The 21,912-nt window shown below is 41.1% G+C and overlaps 1 protein-coding gene across 1 annotated transcript in view; it reads right to left on the bottom strand.

Moving 5' to 3' along the window:
* Positions 1-397: 397 nt before the first annotated feature.
* Positions 398-21,912, bottom strand: part of SLC22A16 (solute carrier family 22 member 16) — a 240,291-nt gene continuing 218,776 nt past the window's right edge. Inside the window, exons 7-8 of the mRNA XM_069234612.1 lie at positions 4,761-4,860; positions 398-2,672 (exon numbers count right to left, since the gene is read on the bottom strand). Coding sequence (XP_069090713.1) covers positions 2,463-2,672; positions 4,761-4,860 — 310 coding nt within the window. The 3' untranslated portion in view covers positions 398-2,462. The remainder of the gene's footprint in view (positions 2,673-4,760; positions 4,861-21,912) is intronic.

Genomic DNA, 21,912 nt, shown 5'->3' with positions numbered 1-21,912 from the left:
GAAGCAAATGTGTGACTTCTAAACTGTTTGGGTTTGTCGCTGGGTTGTAAAGCAGGGGACAATGTAGTGCTGTAAAAGCAAAGCTTCCAGCTCTCGCATCTGCCTTCATAACTTACGAGATAGGAGTGTCAAATGGTGTCAGTATTATTGACACTTCTCGACACACTATTTCACTGCCTACGCAGTTCATAACTGTACTGTAATCTGTCCACTTTTGTCAATTTCTCTTAGGTAATGCATCTAATTACCATTCAAGCTATAGTTCTGAGACTGGAGATTCACAAGACAGAGGCAGAAATGTGCCATGCAGTACTGTGTTATGAGTATATGGTAAATTATAACTTTTTATTTTTACTTTCTACAAAAGGTATGCTAAAATAACTAGAGAACTAATGTGTATCATAGTTGTGAATCAACAGCACTTTATTTACAGAAAACATGGAACTCACAAACAAGCATCCAGTTAATACTTTAAGACAGAGTTATTTTAGTGAAAGAAAAGCCTTCCACCAGCAAAATTTAATGCATGTTTAACACTGTTATAATCACACCAGCACCCAAAGGGTTGTTAAACAGAATCCCACAAATTGTATCTGGACCCATTTTCAAGTGTTGAATACAGTTTTGCACCATCTTCATTTATCTTCACAGTGGCCAGTGATTTTTCTCTAGTCAGGGTTGTGGATGGTCCTCTCCAAACCGTACCATGATCAAGTTTGAGGAGTGAAATAACGATGTAGCAACACTGCAATCTTCAGATACAGTGGTCCCAGTAAACACATTGTAAGAACTGCTATTATGAAGCACTGAGTTGACCGTGTTTTTAAAACAGCTACAGTCATAACTCTCTGCATAACGATCTTTTAATACCTGCTACAGTTTTTTTCTTCTTTTTGTACTCAAAGGCGTGGCCATGACATGTGATTCTTCATCTAGAATGGTATACATGGTCCTGTGGGAAATCAGAACTTTCAAAAGAGAATTTGGTTGAATATAGGCCATTTGCCAATGGCGATTTTGGCCCAGCTTCAAATTCCTCCTTTGATAATTTTCTAGAGGGATTTAATTTTCGCAAAGAAAAGTCATTCTTTTTTAAATAAAAGACAAGCTTAAAAAACAAGTTTGCTATAATCATAAAGTTTAGCTGTCAAGTCAACAAGAGATAAAGTAGATAAAGGAAAATATGTTCCCAAGTCATTATAACATACAAATCATTAACCCATAGCAGCAGAAGATACGTAATGTAAATAATATGGTGACTCTTCAACGATTTGCAATGTGGTAAGCATTGTGCTTTTAACATACATCCTGAGTCGTGTGATTTGCTTGGCAGCTTATGTAGTGATAAACATTAAATGACCCACTTTCACTAGCAACAATTTTAATGAATGATACATGGTATCATATGTTATGGCAAGATATGTAATTTGAGGTTATTTAATATCCTGGTTGTTTCAATTCCATTGTAAACATGTCAATGTAACACCAACTTGTTTAATGTCCATACTATTATCCTATTCTCTGGTGAAAAAAAATCTCTAGGGATAGCTTGGGAACCTACTCCAGAAGTCCTACCCTTACCAGCCCAAGATGCTCACTCCATTGTTGTAGAATGCAGGCAAATGTAATCTTTGACATATCAACTAGGCACTTATTTTTGTATTGATCTCACTGAAACGACAGACTAACATTTGCACTTGCACATTTACATTTTTTAAATATAATAAATGTGGTCATTCCAAGCATTCATATTTAATTATGCCTAAAAAGAGAAACAAATCAAGAATGTTTTTGAAAGGCAAATTATATGTTTTGTGACACTACTGCAACCATTCAGCAATGCTTGTTTCATGGTTACAGACATGGCGTTAAAACAGAAATAGAATATTTGAGCAACAAAATAGAGGGCAAGGAGATCCAACTTATGGCCGATATACCAAAAATAAAGTGCGTATTCATGAGCATACACAATCTGGCTCATTCTCAGTCCTGGTCTGACGCTGAAACCATACAAGTCAGGCACAAATTGCACCGGGACCACTGTAGTTTCCTGCGCAAATATCTCCAGGTATTACCTCGAGGCATTTGCCTGGTTGCTTGCGGAAAGCAATTTCAAACAGGGCATCATTTGCGCTTTGACCAAAAAAAAGTAAGACCGAAACCGCACAATACTTATCATTCTGAACTGGGAAGCTTGTAATCGAGCACTAAAACCATGCAGGACAATAAGATAACCACGCGGTAACAGCATTTTTATACCTTCGCAGAATAAGAGACTCAAGCTTTTCTGCTGATCTAAGGTTTACCAAAACCTGAATATCCTTTATTCCTTCTCATAAAGTATATATATGTATATATATATGTATTATATATATGAATGTATATAAATATATATATCTGTTATAAACGAAACTGTAGTTTATCTGTACTTGATAGAGGTTTTATATGCATAGCTTCAGTTACTAATTAGCAGATTGCTCTTCTTGGGTGAGCGGCGCCATGTTTTCTAATGCTACTCCGTTTTGAACTTGCACTGAATTGGCTGTTTTGTTCTCTCTAGCAGCCTCCAGTTCCGCAGCCTCCTCAAAAGTATTTGTCAGTGGCTTCCCAAGGGTTTCGGGAAGCATTAGAGTTAATATTCCAGTAAATAGAGCCATGAGTCCAACCAGAAGCTGAAAGAAATACAAGATGTTAACACACGGAACAGAAATCTCTTAAATGCACATATAATTCTAGATATTTAAAATCACTACAGGTAAAAACCTGTAGATATATTCCACTACTTCCTTCTTCCTGAAATTTGTTTTGATACTTCTACCTGCAGTCCATGAAAGCTGGGTTTGTGATGTTAGTACGGTTAAAGCTACAGCACAAGCATTTACACCCATAGACCAGGAATAACAGTTGCCTTGTACATTCATTAAGACGTTTTCTCAATGATATTGATTCTACTTAGCCTCATCACGTGTCATCACAAAGGTCTTAAAACAGAGCACTAAATCTCCACCAGAGAACTGTGTTTCTAACCAGTAGACGTTTTCTCTGATAGAGTTTGATTTAAAGCAACAGGGAAATATTTCACCTATTCCCTGTCATATTTAGACAAGAACAGACAACTGAAACATTCATTGTAAACTGTTGCCATTTTCCCAATGGAAGTGTGTAAGCTGCAGATATTAGTAACTATTACCCCACTTGTGATACACATTTTGCATCCATGGCTTATCAATATCAATTACAGGAACCCTATTTATAATGCTGAAAGCGAGGTTAGTAGTCACTTCCAAGCTGGACAGAACCTTAATGGGAGATTAGGTTTTGGAGGTGTAAAGAGGGATGTGAGGAAGGATATGATAACAAGACATTTGCTTTAGATAAAAACAACAGGGATACCACCTTGCCTGGCTAATCTTCTGAAGCCACCTGGCAGCATGAGAAACCCTAGGATCAAAGACAACCTTCTTCTGGAAATCCTGTACACATTCTTCACACCTTGTCTCAGTCTTTCTCTGGAGCTGCCTCTCTCCTCTGAAACTCTCTCCCTGAGGAAATTGGGACTAAACCTATTCTTCTGCATGTCCACCTTCTTCTAAAGGCTCATCCCTTTAGACTGTAGTTGGCCCACTGAATGCACTGTAAAGTTGTTGGAATTCTTACTCCCCCACTACTCTTTAATCTTCCCTATAATATGGTTATGTATACATTTTCAATATCTCTCCTCAGCTACTTTTAAACTGATGAAGGACATCATGTTGTTGTGAAAAGACCTTTGAAAGAAAAAGTTTGCAAAGACCTGTCCTTAATTCTTAAGGCAGCTTCCTGATGGAAATAGCTTCTTTAACAAAAAGAGAAAAGGAAAAACCCTTATCTAGCACTGCTTACATGTAGTAAACGTCAAGTGCGCGTTTGCTTGAACTCTGTTCTTTTGACGTAGAAGTTGTTAAGTCTAGACGTAGAGGAGATATATACTGGAGCACTCTACCTCTAAATATGCTTATTATATGAGGAAATAGGACAACTACGAGTTGCTCATCTAATATGGATTAAATGGGTATCCCATGGTGCTGGTTCTCAAAGCTGTTGGTGCTTGAACATGATATGTTCATAATAAGGATATACAGGATAGAAAGGTTTAATAAAAATCACCCAATCCAGGCTTGTCTGCATCAATGTCACTGGCACACAGCATCAGTAGGCCTGATCCCACAACAGTAACCTGTACAGATATCCAGGACGCATCACTCTGTACATCCTTCAGACAGAGATGTACACGGCAAGTAAGTCTCCTTAGAAGAATCCAAGCAAACACAGTAAGTGAAGAAATCACTTTAATTAGCAAAGCCTTCACCATCATGCCAGTCTAAGACAGAACTCTGATTCAAGGCACAGAGGAGCAGATACCACAGTCTTGTTTCTAACACATATGGACTACTATTCATGTATGTAACTTACTGTGACATGTAGATAAAGAAGCTTGTTTCCTACTTGCCTACCTCCATAGCATTGCTACTCTGTATGATCCACATTCATATACCTACACTACACCCTACAAGAAAAATAGCTAGTATTCTAAACACAATGGAAACATTTCTTTAAGCAATTTGTGTCTGTGTTTCATAATTATCCAATGATGTCAAACTAAGCTTATGATAAAAAAAGCTGTCATAACATGCAGAATTATTATGTTACTATATTAGGAAGTATACTGAATGTAAGGATCTCCATTATAAGAAGGGCAGATTCATGAGAACGATTATTACCTGTGGGAAGAAGATCCAAACATCCATCAAGTAAACGCAAAATGGGGCAACTACACTCCCCATACGGCACATCATGCTACCAGTTCCGACAGCAAGTGACCTGTAATACAAACAGATAAGAAAGACCAGTTTCTGTCTAGTGTATGTTAAACCAAGTTGTTTTATTATAAGTATTTTTTCAGATAGCATGAGATCACTCTACAGACATGAGCACCAGCACATCATAACAAAGCAGAAGGTTTTGTGCTCACGCTTAAGGGATGGGAGTTGGCCACAATGATCTCAGTCTTACAGGAGTAGGGCAAGCCAATCCAAAACCCTGAAAACACAATCATTCTTCGAGGGTTGAAAGGAGATCCCTAAGGATAAATAGATCAAATACTATGGATACATTTTAGCAATGTTTTCTCCCTAATCCTTAATACTAAACAAATAATCTGAATTTGAACATGCTTGGAATCCTACCAATGTATGCGTAAGGATACAGCCTACTGCTTTATGAATTTCCTTTTACCACTTTCAGAAGGTCTGTTGCTGTAATTACTGTCCTCCGCTTGCTGTTAAAAAATTACAAGATCCATTGCAGTCTAGTATAGGGTGCATGGACTCAGAGAAACCCTAGCAGCCAATCTGCTGCTGCTAAACCGTGTGCCCTTATAATCGGAGGCCAGCAGGCAGGGTGCATCATCTCACTGTATTCTATCAGATCATATGAGCCCTGATGTGAATGTCAGGGCAGCTGAATGAGGGCAGAAAACGCACCAGAAGTCAATCCTTCTTCAGAAAAATGCTACTTTGGCTGAGAGGAGACATACAATTTCCTGTGCAGGGCACTGGTAAAAAAAAAGATTGCACCACCTGATTTTTAAAAAATTTGGAAATATGAATGCTATTCAAAAACAATGAAGTCCACCGATTTTAGCAAACCACCAGAGTATTGCATTGTATTGGAATTGCATTTGGATAGCACTTACTACCCCTGAGGAGGCACTAAAGCACTTTACAGCAACTGGCACGCTATTCTGGAACCCAAGTTTAGTGGTTAATCCAATTGTTATTTGGATTAGCCTTGTGCTTTCGAGGAAGCCATTCCATGTCCAGTTTCTCTGTTGAAGAATAAATTCATAGGAGTTCGGTGTGGTCACTAGTCGGGGTATGTACGTTCTTGCAATGATTGGTGGGATGAGGCTATAAAAGATTAGGTGTTGTCAGGTTGCAGAGGTATGGACTCCATGGAAAGAGATTCTGATCTAGGAAATGAGGTCTGAGTAACTTGGAGAACTACAATGATATAGATTAAGGCAGACAGGTATTTGACTTAGAACAGAAGGGAACGTAAAGAGAGAGCCAATTGAGAGAAAGAAATGAGAGGTACCAATCCAGAGTTTTAGGTAAAGGTCGATTTTTCATGCAGAAATTAGGAGTCTAGAGGGAAGAGGCTTATTTTAATAGCTTGCAATCTGAGGTTGTAAAACTGTAGAAAAAAACATTTGTGTGTGAGACAGTGTTGGATTCGGTACTTTTGAGAAGTTCCAGAATCAGACAAATGGTGTATTTGCCACTAGCTTGCCACTTGAGCAAGGGCAGTTGATCAGCTCCGGGTTCGGAAGCGTGAATAAAGTAGTGGATTGATGTATGTGAGGGGAAAAGGAAGAACATTAAAATGCACTTGTAGAAAGAAGCAACCTAGTGATCATTGCAATGCAGGAGAATATATAGGGTAAACAATGTACATATAGAAAGACAATTTTTCAAATGCTGGAGCAGATGGCTTCTGATGTTTAAACTTAAAGTCTGACTCAAAGTACTAATTACAAAGGTAAGTATGCGGTCTACTTTTCTGGAAGACCATGACTTCATAGAAGATGGAGATCTTCGTGTGCCTGTTCACAAGTTCTCCAAAAGACCACTATTTGATCCTGGTCACACTGTTTTATCTCCTTATGTTTCAGTACTCTCTTTGGCCAACATTTCAGTTGCAGGGGAAGATAGTTTGCATGGGAGGAACGCAGGATAGGTACACAACTTGTGGGCTGTTCATAATTTACAGTTACAAAGTATATTTTAGTGTGTTTTCTCTAAATTTGGTACATTTCTACCTACAAGACAAGCTACCCCAGCTTTCTACCACCTTGGGAATTAAGATAAGGGCTATCATGATGGCTGATGTCTGGATTCGCTGGCAGTACCTTATCTGACGACAAGCTTTCCTCACAGTTGCTGGTGGTGACATTATTCTGGAGTCCTGCACATGACCCCGCTGAGAAATATAGAACTGAATAGAGTTTCCAGGAGAATGCAACATGAAAGATACCACATTTCTAAACAGGTATGAATAATCCTGTGTTCTTACCAACCAAGCTCCAATACACTTAATTAACTGCAGTGACTTAATTAGGAGCAATGGATTATTTCCAAAAGCTGCCTCAAGGTTTTACAGGCCCTAACAGCAAATGCATCTAACTAGGAGTTAAACATTTTAGAACGTGCTTGCCATTCATGAGTGAACTGGGATCATTAGCACTTGGGAGCAACATTAAACAAACCAGCATACCATAAAAATGGTGGCCACTAAGCAAACTTTCAATGCCTTCAAAGAAGAAGCCATGGCGCGGTTGTGTCTTTGAAAGCACACATGTTTGCTCTTTTTGCTCTTTGAAAGTGGCTGGAAAGAGCTTAGTCTCTGTGCTCACAATACACCGGTTGCATATCTTGCATTCTTACTGTAATTGTAAAAGAATGTGTTTAAATTAAGACTACGCTGTTGTGAGTTATAGAGCTTAACTTGTGACATCTGTAAAATAGTCTGTGGGTGGGTATTCTTGATACTGTGTAGGTATGGGTATGAATGTGTTGATTTCCCATAGTGCAAACCTATCTGAGGAGTAATTGAGTGTTAGATGTGGTCGCAATCACAGGGGTGGCTGGGCACCCTAGAGTGTTTGTGGGAGAATACAACACTCTGAACAATAAACAGTAGAGACAGTGAAGAGGCAACTGAGGACATCCCAGACATGAGGACTCAGTAGCTGGAAGGGCTCCTATCAACAGTTGATTATATGCCCCTTTAAGAGGTATGGCTTTGGCACCTTTCTGTACTACACCAGTTAAGGGTATGCCTGATGTGTGACTAGATAGGATTCCAGATCTTCACTGACGCCTTGTGTGGTGCTGGCCACTTAAATTAGTTTGTTTTTCAGTCTGGTATGCAGGGTCTGGCCTTTAGTATGATAATTAAGCCTGCCACTTGATAGGCAACATATTAGTTGTAGTATGCAGAGTTTTCAGAATAAATTGATTTAGAGTAAGGGAGTTATAAAATTCAATAAAATATGTGCCAATTGCTCTAATAGTTTTACAGAGGGGGCAGTGAAATCACATAGGTGGATTGCTCTTAAACACACGGGCATCAATAAAGCTCACCTACTTCGATATCACCTTTTTCAGTAAGCTACCAGCAGCAGAGGGAACATTAGATAACATGGACTTAGATGTTTTGCTGCAGGTAACTTAAATTATAAACAATTAAGGTTTCCTGGTGGGATATGACTGTACCACAGTGCTTAATTTTTGCTTGTTGTTTCCGGTGCTGAGCACCGGCACTTATTTTTGAGGGCCGGCGCTTAGTCTTCAGCCTCAAGCAGTGCTTAATTTGTAAAATAAAAAGGTGCTGGTGCCCAAAATCCTCCGCTTAAACATGCGGCTGCTGCAATTAAATGTGTGAACATGGAATACTGAGGCGGCGTAATCCTGAAGCCATCTCGGGCCTCTTCAATCCATGTAAAGCTACTCCCTGCCCCTTCAGCTCACTCTTGCAGCTTTCTACTTTCTCCCTTTGTGACGCTTTTTCGTTTTTCCCTTCATTCGTCTTTCCCGTATGTGTCTTTTTCTCGCAGCACATGCTTGAGGCAGAACAATAAGCCCCGACCCTCAAAAATAAGTGCCGGTGCTCAGCACCGGAAACAACAAGCACAAATTAAGCACTGGCCTCAAGCATGTGCTGTGAGCAAAAGACAAGTTTGGGAAAGACGGAGGAAGAAAAAAAACGAAAAAGCGTCAAGATAAGGGAAAGCAGAAAGCTGCAGATGTGAGCTGAAGAGATAGGGAGTGGCTTTAAATGGATTGAAGAGGCCAGAGATGGTTTCAAGATTATGCTGTCTCAGTATTCCGTGTTCGCACATTTAATTGCAGCAGCCGCGTGCTTAAGAGGAGGCCTTTCGGCACCGGCACCTTTTTATTTACAAATTAAACACTGCTGTACCACAAAGATATAATCGGCTTGAGTTCAGGTCCTTGATGGTTATAGAGAAGGCGGTAGTTTGGGGAGTTGAGATGTAGCAAAATGTCAAACATCAGGAATATATGGTAGCTCTGTAATGTACTGTGTAGGTCACCTATCAGGCATATGTGTTCTGTGCTCTAAACTGTAAATCAGCTTAGGCTAATTTCAATAATACAAGTTTATAATTATTTTGACCCTCTTGATTTTGATATTTTCTACACCATTGAACAGTGTGTTCAAGAGCCAGAAGCTATTAAATTGCGCGAATTACACCAGTTCTTTTGCAGTATGAAACTGTGTTGGCAGATAGTTCAAAGTGAAGAGGCAACTTGAACATATGCCCCCAAATTTGTTCCAGAAAAAAATGAGTTGAGCAAGCTAAAAATCTTAAATGTAATCATGAACAACTGTTTCATGCAATGGAACCTGATTTTATACAATTCACAGTCTGAGAATGATTTATTTGTTGAAACCATTATAAATGTAGCTTTAATAAAGCATACACTCTATTACTATGGATCTGGAGAATGCAGGGATGTCTGTAATAACAGTAAAGCCTTTTTTGCAGTTTTATCTAGCACAAACTCAACTCAAAGCTATTGAAGAGCTTTATGTGGGCACCAGTTACATTACACAAGGACACATTGACTTTTTTAGTCACAGGGAGATTAAGTGATTTGCCCAAAACTACAGGATGTTGAGTCCACACAGAGACTCAAACCTGGTTCCTACGTCTCAAAGTAGGCAGCTCTGGTCATTACGTCATATCCTCGTCCAACCTTTTTAAGTGTGCATTGCAGCATGTACAGTGGGAACTTTGTTCCTTTACCACTGTGCTTATTTCCTGTGGTGAGAGGAAGGTTAGGACTGAACCCAAGATCACACCCAGAACTATTACTTTTAGGACAGGGGCCGAGTCTGGTTGTAGATTTTCAGGCCAGCTCAACTGTATTGAATTGTCATTACAGTGTATATAACATCTCCATCTCCAATCTGACACAGGTAAGAAGAGCTAGCTTACTTTCATACAACAGCATGTACTTTCATTCATCGGTGTGTGAGTTTTATACATTCTTATTTCAAAGTGCGGGTGGTGCTGTTATTTTCCCCGAATCAGTGGTGCATGCCAATGCTGAATAATAAGGATAATCAAGCACAACCCTTGGGTACTCCTGAGTCAGGCCTAGTGTATAATGTTCGGCACGTATTTAGCTATGCTGATAAGATGGCTGCAGCTCTGAGTGATTGATGGGCCAGACCTGGAGGCTCCCAACCTCGCTCAATCAGTTCAGAGCCAAGGACAGTGATATCTAGGTGGTAGAGTTCACCAAAGGGTTAAAAAGCAGGATCTGTTCCTATCATGGGTCTCAATAGAGAACATCTTTCATGGAGAAGGTTGTGGTGAAACGATAGCTACGTTTTGTAGGATTTTGTTTGGATGCAGAACGTTTGAAATAGGCATTAAGCTTCTAACATGTGAGGGTCTAGAATATTGTTTTCAGGGTGTGGACAGTTGCTTCCTTGAGCGGTAAAGGACTTGCGAAGGGACACCTTCACTGGGTTGGGTGCAAATGTGCGCACTACTTTGTGTCATGCCATGTACGGATCTGCAGGAACGTTGGATACTCGGGTATTCTTTGCTAGTTTCAAGGAATAAAAGAACTCTAGAATGAAAAGGGGAAGTGGGGAAACGTTTTGCTATCTTCAACTTCAGGTGCTCACACCGTTGGTGAACTGACAAGTGGCACCTCTCAGAGCATCTGGATTTAGCCATTACAAAATAACATTTAATGTTTCCTTCTATTCTATGCTATTTAAACAGAATGTAAATATATTCACAAAATATTAATGTTTTAACATCCAATTTCCCAAATTTCACATTTTTCACGTGTATTTTCTTTTTTAAATACAACACCCTTATGTGATTTTTGGCACACTGTAAATAAGAAGCTTTTTGTTATATTTTCTGTCTTCTTGCCCTTCCCACGCAGTTCCCCAGGAGAAACGTATTGCGCATTATGTAAGCCGATCAGTACCAGTGTTTGGCTTATGAAACATTATTTTCCCATTCAATACTCTTTTATACAGTATTTTGACTGGAACATTTCATTCGACTATTGGGTCATGCAATTCATTTTTTTACATAGTATGATTTTTGTGCCCTGTTGGCCACTGTAGAGTATCAACCTGTCTTTAAGCGTCCAATGTCACTCACAGTCTTTCAGTTTCTTGCTATTCTCTAGAGATTAGTGAGACCATTTCCTTGTAACTTTAATTTATGACTTTGATTTCTTTTTTTTTTTATTGAGATCTTTCGTAGTTTATTTTTTTCTTACAAAATGTGGGACTCTTTTCTTTCTAATAATTGATATGAGTACATACAGTAAATTATATACATTGGCAAAATATAAAACCATAAAATACACCAAAACGCAATGTCATAAAAAGCAGTGTCATAAACATTTCAAGTATCACTCATATCTATGTCTATAAAAGCCACGAACAAACTCTTAGACTAATGCCTCTTGTGTTGTCAGGGCATTTGGAGTAGGGGTAAGATCAAGGCCGGTTTTTGGGCGGTGTGACCGCACCGGGCGCTGACCTCAGGGGAGCGCTGTATTTAGCAATAACTTCAGAAACTTGCGATTTAAAAGGAAAAGTTCCGTGTGCGTTTAGCCTTCAAGAAACAATTAAATTGTCAAGATACCTCTTGTGATTAGCGCTCCTGCGAGGAGAGAGATGGGAGCTTTGCCTAGGGACAGCTTTGACTCAACATAAAGTAGCATAGATGGTTAATATGCCTGCTGCAAAAAACAGAACTATGGGGCATTTTTAAGAAAAGTGGCACTGCACTTTTCTTGCACCTCTTAGCGCCCCCTAACGCCACCATGTGTGCGTCATATTTAAAATACGGTGCACTGTGGCAGTAGTTAGGGGACTAACATCAACATTTTTACGCTAGTCCGGCACATTGCCTGATTTGCGTCAAGAATTTTGACGCTAATCTTGCAAAGCACCCAGAGTCCCATTGTAACCAATGGAAGCCTCATTTTAATCCTTGGTCTGAGCAGGTGTTAAAAGTGCTGGAAAAAATGACGCAAAGAAATCTAACAGGTTTCTTTGCGTAATTGTTTTTGCCCCCCCCTAACGGGGGGATGCCCCCTTTGCATTTATCATGCCTGGCGTAGGCATAATGTAGCGCAAAGGGTTACAAAATGGCACAATGCATGCAATTTGTAAATATGGTGCAGCGTTTTTGGTCTTCTAACGCCACATTAATGTTAAAAAATGACACTAAGGTAGCGTTAGAATGGCACCTGGGGCTCTTAAATATACCCCTATAGCAGTGCTTAATTTAAGCTTGTTGTTTCCGGTACGCAGCACAGGCACTTATTTTTGAGGGCTGGTGCTTATTTTTCTGCCCCAAGCATTTACTGCGAGAAAAAGACACATATGGGAAAGACGGAGGAAGAGAAAAATGAAAAGGCGTCACAATGGGAAAAAGCAGAAATCCGCAAGAGTGAGCTGAACGGGCAGGGAGTGCCTGTATATGGATTGAAGAGGCCAGAGATGGCTTCAGGATTACGCTGCCTCTGTATTCCGTGTTCACACATTTAATTGCAGCAGCCGCGTGTTTAAGAGGAGGGCTATGGGCACCGGCACCTTTTTATTTACAAATTAAGCACTGCCCTATGGGGCATATTTGGAAAAAGTGGCACTGCACACAGTGCTGTGCCACTTTTCCTGCGCCCTTTAGCACCCCCCCTGAAACCTCCATGTGTGCGTCATATTTGAGATACGATGCACCATGGCTGTAATTAGGGGACTAGCATCAGAATTTTTTATGCTGGTCTGGAGCTTTGCAGGATTAGCATCAAAAATGTTGGCGCTAATCCGGCAAAGCACCCAGAGGCCCATTGTAACCAATGGAAGCCTCCATTGCTGGAAAAAAATGTGGCAAAGAAATCTGTCAGTTTCCTTTTCGCCGTGTTTTTTTGGCTCCCCCTAAATGGGGGATGCCCCGTTTGCATACATTATGCCGGCATTGCGCCACTTTGTAAATATGGCGCAGTGTTTTTGGCCTTCTAATGCCACATTAGCTTAAAAAAAATAAACGAATGTGGCATTAGAATGGCACAAGGGGCTCTTAAATATGCCTCTAAGGGGCATATTTGAAAAAAGTGGCGCTGCACACAGTGCTAGACCACTTCTCTTGCGCCCCTTAACACTCCCCTAACACCACCACGTGTGCGCTGTATTTAAAATATGGCGCAACATGGCAGTAGTTAGGGGACTAGTGTCAGAATTTTTTACACTAGTCCGGCGCTTTGCAGGATTAGCTTAAAAAATGTTCATGCTAATGCTGTAACGCATCCAGAGGCCCATTGTAACCACCAGACACCTCATTTTAACGCCTGTTCTGAGCAGACGTTAAAAGTGCCAGCAAAAAATGATGCAAAGAAATCTGTCAGATTTCTTTGCGCCATTTTTTTGGCCCTCCCTAACGGGGGAATGCCACCTTTGCATTCATTATGACTGGTGCAGGCATAATGTAGCACAAAGGGATACAAAGTGGCGCAACGCATGCATTGCGCCACTTTGTAAATATGGCACAGCATTTTTGGCCTTCTAACGCCACATTAGCGTAAAAAAATGACACTAATGTGGAGTTAGAATAGCGCTAGGGGCTCTTGAGTATGCCCCTATATTTTATGTGACTAGCTGAGTGGATCAGCAAAGCCAGCCTTTACAAGTGCTTTAAAACACATGAATGTATGTTAAAGGGGAGCGACGGAGAGATGAGGGGCACCTTTACTGGGTGGTAGTGAGTAAAACCAAGGAGGAGGTCATGGGGTGGGGGGCGGCACAATAAAGTGTTGCAAAAGGTGCCACCAGTCCTAAAGCGGGCCCTGGGTAAGATTGTGGAGAAAAGGAGGCATGCTATCACCAAATTTGGTATTCAACTGCACTCAGCTAAGTTTCCATTACCCCAAGTCCCTGTCTGTACACAGGCAGGTAGAATATATAAATTCAAGACAAATGTACAACCTTCTTCGGTTGTACATCAAGGTCTCAAAGCCTGTAACTCACAACACCTCAGGATTTGTCACTGAAAAAAGGCTAGTCACAATGTACCCAGGCTACTCTGAGAGTCTGAAAAGACTGTGCGACTCAATTCAAATCGGAAGATGGAGACGGTGTGAAATTAGGAAGGGAATGCATCCTCTTTTCTTTTCGCAATAAGATTTATCAGTGATTTTCAACTGCATTTGTGATCCCATATGAGCTCCCAAAAAGGGTTGTTATCCATTAGTAAGCTGTGCGAGACAGCTTCCACTTTGAAAACATGGGCTGTTTGCACTGGTCTTTACACCAGTGGAGTATAAGCTTAAAACTGCATGCTGGTCCACTGAGCCCTCTAACATGACATGAGGCGGAGTGACTACCGTCACTAGATTTCCCTTCCCCGGAGTGCAATTTAAAGTGGAGGAACAGTGATTCCAAACTTGCTTTGGGATTTTGTTTGTGAAAAGGTGGCCAATGTCATCTAAGTAGTGTCACTGTAGGAGGAAAATGTTTTGAAGGTGACCAAAACACTAGACTGCACAGAGGAAAAATGGCAAAATGAGACTGAAAATCTCCGATTGTAGAACCCAGCAGGATATATCTGGGAAAGAACAGAAAACAGGGACAAAAAAAAACAGAGCGATGGGGCAATGTAGATAATGGAAAAATACTCACAAATTCGTGCTAACGCATCCACTTCAAAGGAACAGCAACCTTATATAGTGATAGAACAGGAAGTCTCTTCCTACAAAATCATGTCACCATGGTGCGTTGGAATACTGCAGTTAGTCTGAAGGCTTTAATGATAACGATATTGGATTTGGAAAATTTAAAGGAGAGGTTTCCACCAACCTCCACATGGCCAGAGAAGCAGAAAGATTCAGGAAGCACTATAGCGTGTTGTTTGTTTGTAGCGATAATTGTAATTTCCTGGTCAAACACTAGAACAGTAGTTCTACCAGAGGTGTTTTTGCACTAGCCCTGTTCATTATCAGACACACACCCGAAATGTGTTTGATCAAGCTCTGTGGGACACATCAGTGCCAGTAGGACAAGTGTCCTGCGGGAGGAACACTGGGATCCTTCCCTAATTATTGTAGGTAAAAACAGGGGTATCCACAGCCAGAGTCCAAATATTGGAGGCAGTGATTGCCAGCCCTGGAGGTGGACTGCCAAAATGTGCACTCCGAAGGGATAAGACATCATTTAAATGATGCGTTCCGCAGAACAGCAAAAGCAGCTTACCCTGAATCTGCCCCAGGGTAGGCTTCAAGCGTAGGTGTGACAATCTAACAAAAGAAGCCCCCTGGGTTTCTTCTTCTTCTGTGTTATGTTGCACCAATGAAAATCATCCAGACGTAGGTGTATATTTTCAGCGTTTATTATAAATCGGAGATCAAGTGTCCCTCAGCGACCAACTTCCAAGGAGCCCCAGCAGCAACTGACTGTCTTGGAATGTCGCATTAGAACATAAAAGAAAACATTTTAAACATGGCACTCATGAGCAAAGCCCATGGTTCCAGCAACATTAACAGCCCATTACATACAATACATCTCCCCTTTTAATGATAACCATAAAAATTGCAATGAACATAAAACTCAATGAACAGAATGACGTAAAATCATATCAAATAGTACTCATTTCATACCGTTCAACACATTACAAAATCTTTGAAATACTTTGGTTTAATGATAACTCTTCTAGTTTTTTGTAATTTATCAAAAAACTCTCCTTGCTCAGAATCCTGATTCTCTACCAGCCTGGTAAACTCTCTTTGCTCAGAATTCTGATTCTCTTCTTGCTCAGTAACTTCTACATTCTCGTTTCTGATGACGTCCTACGTATCTCTCTCAAAATCAGACTTACTTGCCTCTACCGTTCCACTAACACTTCTACTGGTACTGCCTCCTCCAAATGTCACAATGTCTTGCACACTTCTGTCCTCTCCTCTCAACTATAGCATCTTCTGATAACATACTCCTGTTCTGAAATCCTCTCACTTCACTACTCTTATCTAATTTAGCTACTTTTCTTTTGCTCCACCACTTGCCCCCTTCCACTTTAACAGAATGTTTAGTCACCTGAATGGCTTTTGTTTCAGGAAAACAACTTAGACCCTTTCACTTTATAAGGTCTCATTATTTTTACTCATTCACCAACTTTAAAATCTACTTCCCTTACTTTTTTAAGTTCATCGTATCTGCTCTTAGCCTTACTCTGAGAAACTTCCACTTTGCATTTCATTGATTCAAAACTAGGAATGCTCTTGTCAGGATCAGACTCCTCAATCACCCACTTAGGAGTTACCTCATTAAACAAGTGTCTCCCTCTCAATAAAGCAAAAGGGGTGACGCCAGTCGTAGAGTGAGGAGTGTTGTGATAACACCAAATCCTATCCCCAATCGCTTCTTGAACTGAGCCTCCAGGCTCAATAGCTAATTGCACAGTTTCTTTCAACATACGATTGATTCTTTCTACCATGCCATTTCCTTGAGGACTATAAAGTGTGGTGGTCAAATGTTTAATTCCCAAATTGTTAAAAAAAGCTTTCATATTATGCGAGAAACTGTAGACCATTATTCGTAACTACAAAGGCAGGAACCCCTTCTGATTGGAACTTCCTTAGAAAATGTATTACACACGAGGCATTGGGTTCTATGAAACATTTGTGCAACACCCACTTGGAATGATAGTCAACAGCCAACAACAAAAATCTCATCCCTTTATTAAGCCCTCCAATCGGTCCAATAAAATCCATGCCAATTTTTTCCCCCGGCCCTGTTGGGAAAACCACTGGACACAATGGTGTGTTTCTTATTCCTATAGACTTCTCAGCTTGTTAACACACATTACAACTATCAACCATCACCTCCACATTTGTGACCATCCCAGGCCACCAATAGTAAAGACACAATTTCTTCCTAGTGTCTGTGATACCTACATGTCCCTTGTGAGCTAATTTAACCAACTCACTTCTTAATTCAAATGGAGGAAACAAAATAGTGCCCCTCATGACCAAAATCTTTTCCACACTCAATTCCTCTTTTACTTAAAAATATCGTTTCAACTCATCCACAATTTGACTTCCTCTTGGCCATCCCCTCATAATATAATTCCTCAGAGTTTTGAGGACCAGCATTCCCTAAAAATTACACCTTCCGATGCAACAAGACCATTAATCATACCAATCACCATCTCCCTTTTCTCTTCATATGTGCTTACAGAATCATCATCCTCAACCATAGGACACCTAGAAAGAAAATCAGCCCTGTAATTTTCCCCTCCTTGAATATGTTTCATCTTGAAATTAAATACATGCATCTTGGACAACAATCACATCAACCTGGGACTAGCATTACTCATCCCTTTTCATTCCACATATACCTTAATGGTTTATGATCAGTGTCCACCACAAACTCTCTACCCTATAAATAAGTAGAAAAAGGATGGACACCCAATACACAAGCTAAAGACTCCTTCTCGATCGTACTGTAATTCTTTTCAGATGCCGACAGCCTGCGAGATGCAAATGCTACTGTAGTTTCCTGACCTTCATGCAATTGAGTGAGCATGGCACCAATCCCCAAATTACTGCCATCTACAGTTACAATGGGTGTGGCTTTTTCATGAAAAGATTGTATAGCTGGTGCCTCAATAATGAGTCTCTTTAAAACATTAAACATATCGTTTTGTTCTTGTTCCCAAACAAATTTCACATTCTTCCTTAAAAGTAATGTGGCATTCTGCACAAACCAAGAATAGTATTAATATAATCCCAGAAAAGATCTTAATTGATTTTTATCAACAGGCTGCAAACACTTCTCTATTGCTGCCAACAGGTCATTTTTAGGTTTAATTCCATCCACACTTATCTTCTGTCTTAAAGATTCCACCTCCTGCACTATAAATTTACATTTTTGTTCTGAAACTGTCATCCCATGATCTTCCAGAGTTCCTAAAACTCTGTCTAGTTTGCTTAAATGGGATTGTACAGAATATGGGCATATCAAAATATAATCTTAATATGTAAACACCTCACTTTCCTCTCCAAATAATTGGTACATTAATTTCTGAACAACAGAATCTGCTGATGCCAGGCCAAACGGCATTCTTAAGAATCAAAATGCAGCAAACGGTGTGCAAAATGCTGTTAAATCTTTAGAATCTGGACTGAGTTCGACCTGTGAATAACCAGCTTTAAGATCAATTGTGGAAAAACAATTTGTACCGCCAAGCTGTGCCAACATATCCTGTATTCTTGACAAAGGAAAACAATAAATTTTAATGTTTTTATTTCTTAAGTCAGCATTAAGTCTCAACTCTCCCGACTTTTTAATAGTCACCGCTATAGGAGAAATCCACTGTGAGGATTCAATTGGTTCAATCATGCCATCCGCACAAAACTTTTTTAAGTGATCTTTAAGTTTCTGTCTAATGCTCAACGAAACATTCCTTACACTGTGAACAACAGGAACATAATTAGGTTTTAAAATGATCCTATGTTCATAACTTTTTACCACTCCCAATCTGTCTTCAGATACTGACTGATGTTTTAACAGTACATCTTCCAAAGATTTGACGTGTTCATCAATTTCCTTAACCAAAGAAATTGGCTGTACAGTGCCAGGTCTGAGAACCATCCCAATCTTGTCTTGGTCCTATTGAAATGATGGTAATGGGTGATCCGAATCAACGGTAACTTGAATATTTCTATCACCAGTTTTTACCTCACAAACTGGATCTCCCCCATTATGAACTTTTGCACTATCAGTACCAATCATCTTTATTGATAATACCATCCTTTTTTTAATTTCATCTTCACCCACTATAGAACCAGCTCCATGCATGTCCAAATGGTCAAACAGCATTATCCTAGATGAATTTCTACACACTTGTGCAAAATGTCAAATCCTTTTGCACTTTGAGCACGATTTGCCAAATGCAGGGCAATTGGTAGCATTAGCCAAATGAGCTTTAAACCTACATTTAAAACATGCAATATTTTTTTCATTTTCCATCCCCTCCACGTTATTTTGTGTAACTGTTTTCATTTTGTATGAAATAGCATTACCATTTTCACAGGAAGACATCTTATTCTTATTTAACTTTTTCAAAGTCAATAGAGATCTTTCAATACATCTAGCTATTTCAAGTGTTTCTGTCAAGTAAGATCCCTATAACATAGTATTCTTTCTTGCACCTTGGAATCAAAACAATTCACCAAAAGCTGATCCCTTCCAAGAAGGTGTGCGCTCAAAAACCAAGAATAATACTTTTGCCTTTCTCTTTAAAGTGTGTGCATCACTGGAAACACAGATAATCCGAAATTAAATTGTCACTTCAGACGCAAGAACATCAAGCTGCCTGCAGACTCTCTGTGTGCCTGCCCCTTTAACTTTGTCACTCCAGACGCAAGAAGATCAAGTTGCCTGCCAACTCTCTCACTGCCTGCCCTTTTTAACTGGAGAATACTCGCTGTGCTTGCCCCTTTAACTGGAACAACAACCAAGAATAATACTTTTCCCTTCCTCTTTAAAGTGTGTTCATCACTGGGAACACAGATAATCCGAAATTTAATTGTCACTCCAGACTCAAGAAGATCAAGCTGCCTGCCGACTCTCTCTCTGCCTGCCCCTCACTGGGGTATACTTGCTGTGCCTGCCCCTTTAACTGGAACAAACACCACCATCGAGAAGTGTAAGTGATATCATCCAAAGAGCTTTATTGCTCGCGCTGACAGAAATCCACCGAACTTAGAAGACGGGTCCACTGCTGAGGAGAAGTGTTCACTGGTCAGCCCGCTCGAATACAGTTCGGTAAGATCTTGCACATAGTCCCCGATTAAACAATATCTATTGTCGGTAGTTGCACAGTACTCGTTCTGTAACCTCACGCTGTCAACCCTCGCTCACAGAGAAACACCTCTTTGCAAAGTCTTCGCTCAGTTGCTACGTGCCGTCCACACTCCTTACTTTAACTTAAGAGACTGTTAAAATATCCCAATTGTGACTCGAAAGGAACACAGCAAGATAGTGTTGAAATAACTAAATTTGCACAGTACCTTAATTTAAGCTGCACACAAATACCACATAGACCACAAACGTTGAGGGACACTTAACTTGACGAAGCTCGGAGGACAGAAAGGCTCTTCAGCATGTCACTCGTCGCCAATTTATGTTATGATGCACCGAAGAAAATCATCCAGACGTAGGTGTATATTTTCAGCGTTTATTATAAATCGGAGACCAAGGGGGTCATTACAACATTGGCGGTAAAAGCCGCTTACTGTCGTGCAGAAGACCGCCAACACACCGCCTGGCCGCGGAATTCCGCCACGGCCATTATGACCCACAGCTCGGAATCCACCAAAATTGAGACACCCACACAAGTCCACCACACCAAAGGTCAGTGATAAACTGGTGAAAACAAAACCTCCACCGTCACGCCAACAGGAATACGCCCACACTATCACGACCCACGAATCCACGCGGCGGTCTTTCAACCGCGGTATTCCATTGGCGGTACACACCGCCGCGCTCAAAATACACACACATTTACAAAACACTACTACATTGGACAATTCAAAATACACACACCTGATAACCAGACACACACCACTCCCACACACCCAATACAATATAAAACACACACCCACATCACCCACAAACCCCTACGACCAAAATCCCGAAAGAAGGCCAGAGAGAGACACTACAATCTACAACCAAGCATCCACAGGCACACAACACCATCACCCACATAACATCCACGCACCCCACACAACACACCACTAAATATCACCCCACATATCACAACACACTTTCCCCCCACATCACCCACACCACCCCATGGCACGGCAAAGACACCCCAGGTTCTCTGAGGAGGAGCTCAGGGTCATGGTGGAGGAAATCATCCGGGTAGCGCCACAGCTATTCGGATCACAGGTGCAGCACACCTCCATAGCTAGGAAGATGGAGCTATGGCGCAGAATAGTGGACAGGGTCAACGCAGTGGGACAGCACCCAAGAAATAGGGATGACATCAGGAAGAGGTGGAACGACCTACGGGGGAAGGTGCGTTCCGTGGTATCCAGACACCACATTGCGGTTCAGAGGACTGGCGGCGGACCCCACCTCCTCCCCCACAACTAACAACATGGGAGGAGCAAATCTTGGCGATTCTGCATCCTGAGGGCCTCGAAGGAGTAGCTGGAGGAATGGACTCTGGTAAGTCAAACCTTAACTACCTTATCCCCCACCCACCTGCATGCTATCACATACCCCCACCCTCGCCCTCACCGCCATCACCCCAACTCCTCACACATGTCCCACTATCACAAACCACACATCCCAACACCAAGCCCTGCATGCAATACCAAAGCATGGACACCCATCACCAATGCATGGCCACAGCACATACCCATACACCCCCCTAAACCATCATCACACAAGGTCCCACACATGAATGCAAGCACTGGGGTACACGGTCACCCACCCATTGCACACCATGGTACACACAGATGCAATAATCTTGCTTTTACACCCCTGCAGGACCCCTACCCAACGTCACCGCAAAGGAGGGTCCACACATGTCCACACCACCAACAGAAGAGGCCCACAGTGATGACAGCAGCTCTGTCCAACTGGATCTAGACGACCAGCCCGGCCCATCTGGGACCTCGGGACAGTCGGTTCCCCTCACACAGTCACAGGCCACCACAGAGCTTCTCCCCTCTGGAAACACCAGCACAGCACCCACCCAGCGGGCCCATACCTCTGTCCCCAGGACACGTCAATCAGCAGTGT

This window comes from Pleurodeles waltl, chromosome 5, assembly GCF_031143425.1.
Source record: "Pleurodeles waltl isolate 20211129_DDA chromosome 5, aPleWal1.hap1.20221129, whole genome shotgun sequence".
NCBI lineage: Eukaryota > Metazoa > Chordata > Amphibia > Caudata > Salamandridae > Pleurodeles > Pleurodeles waltl.
This window is presented reverse-complemented; position numbering and strand designations above follow the sequence as displayed.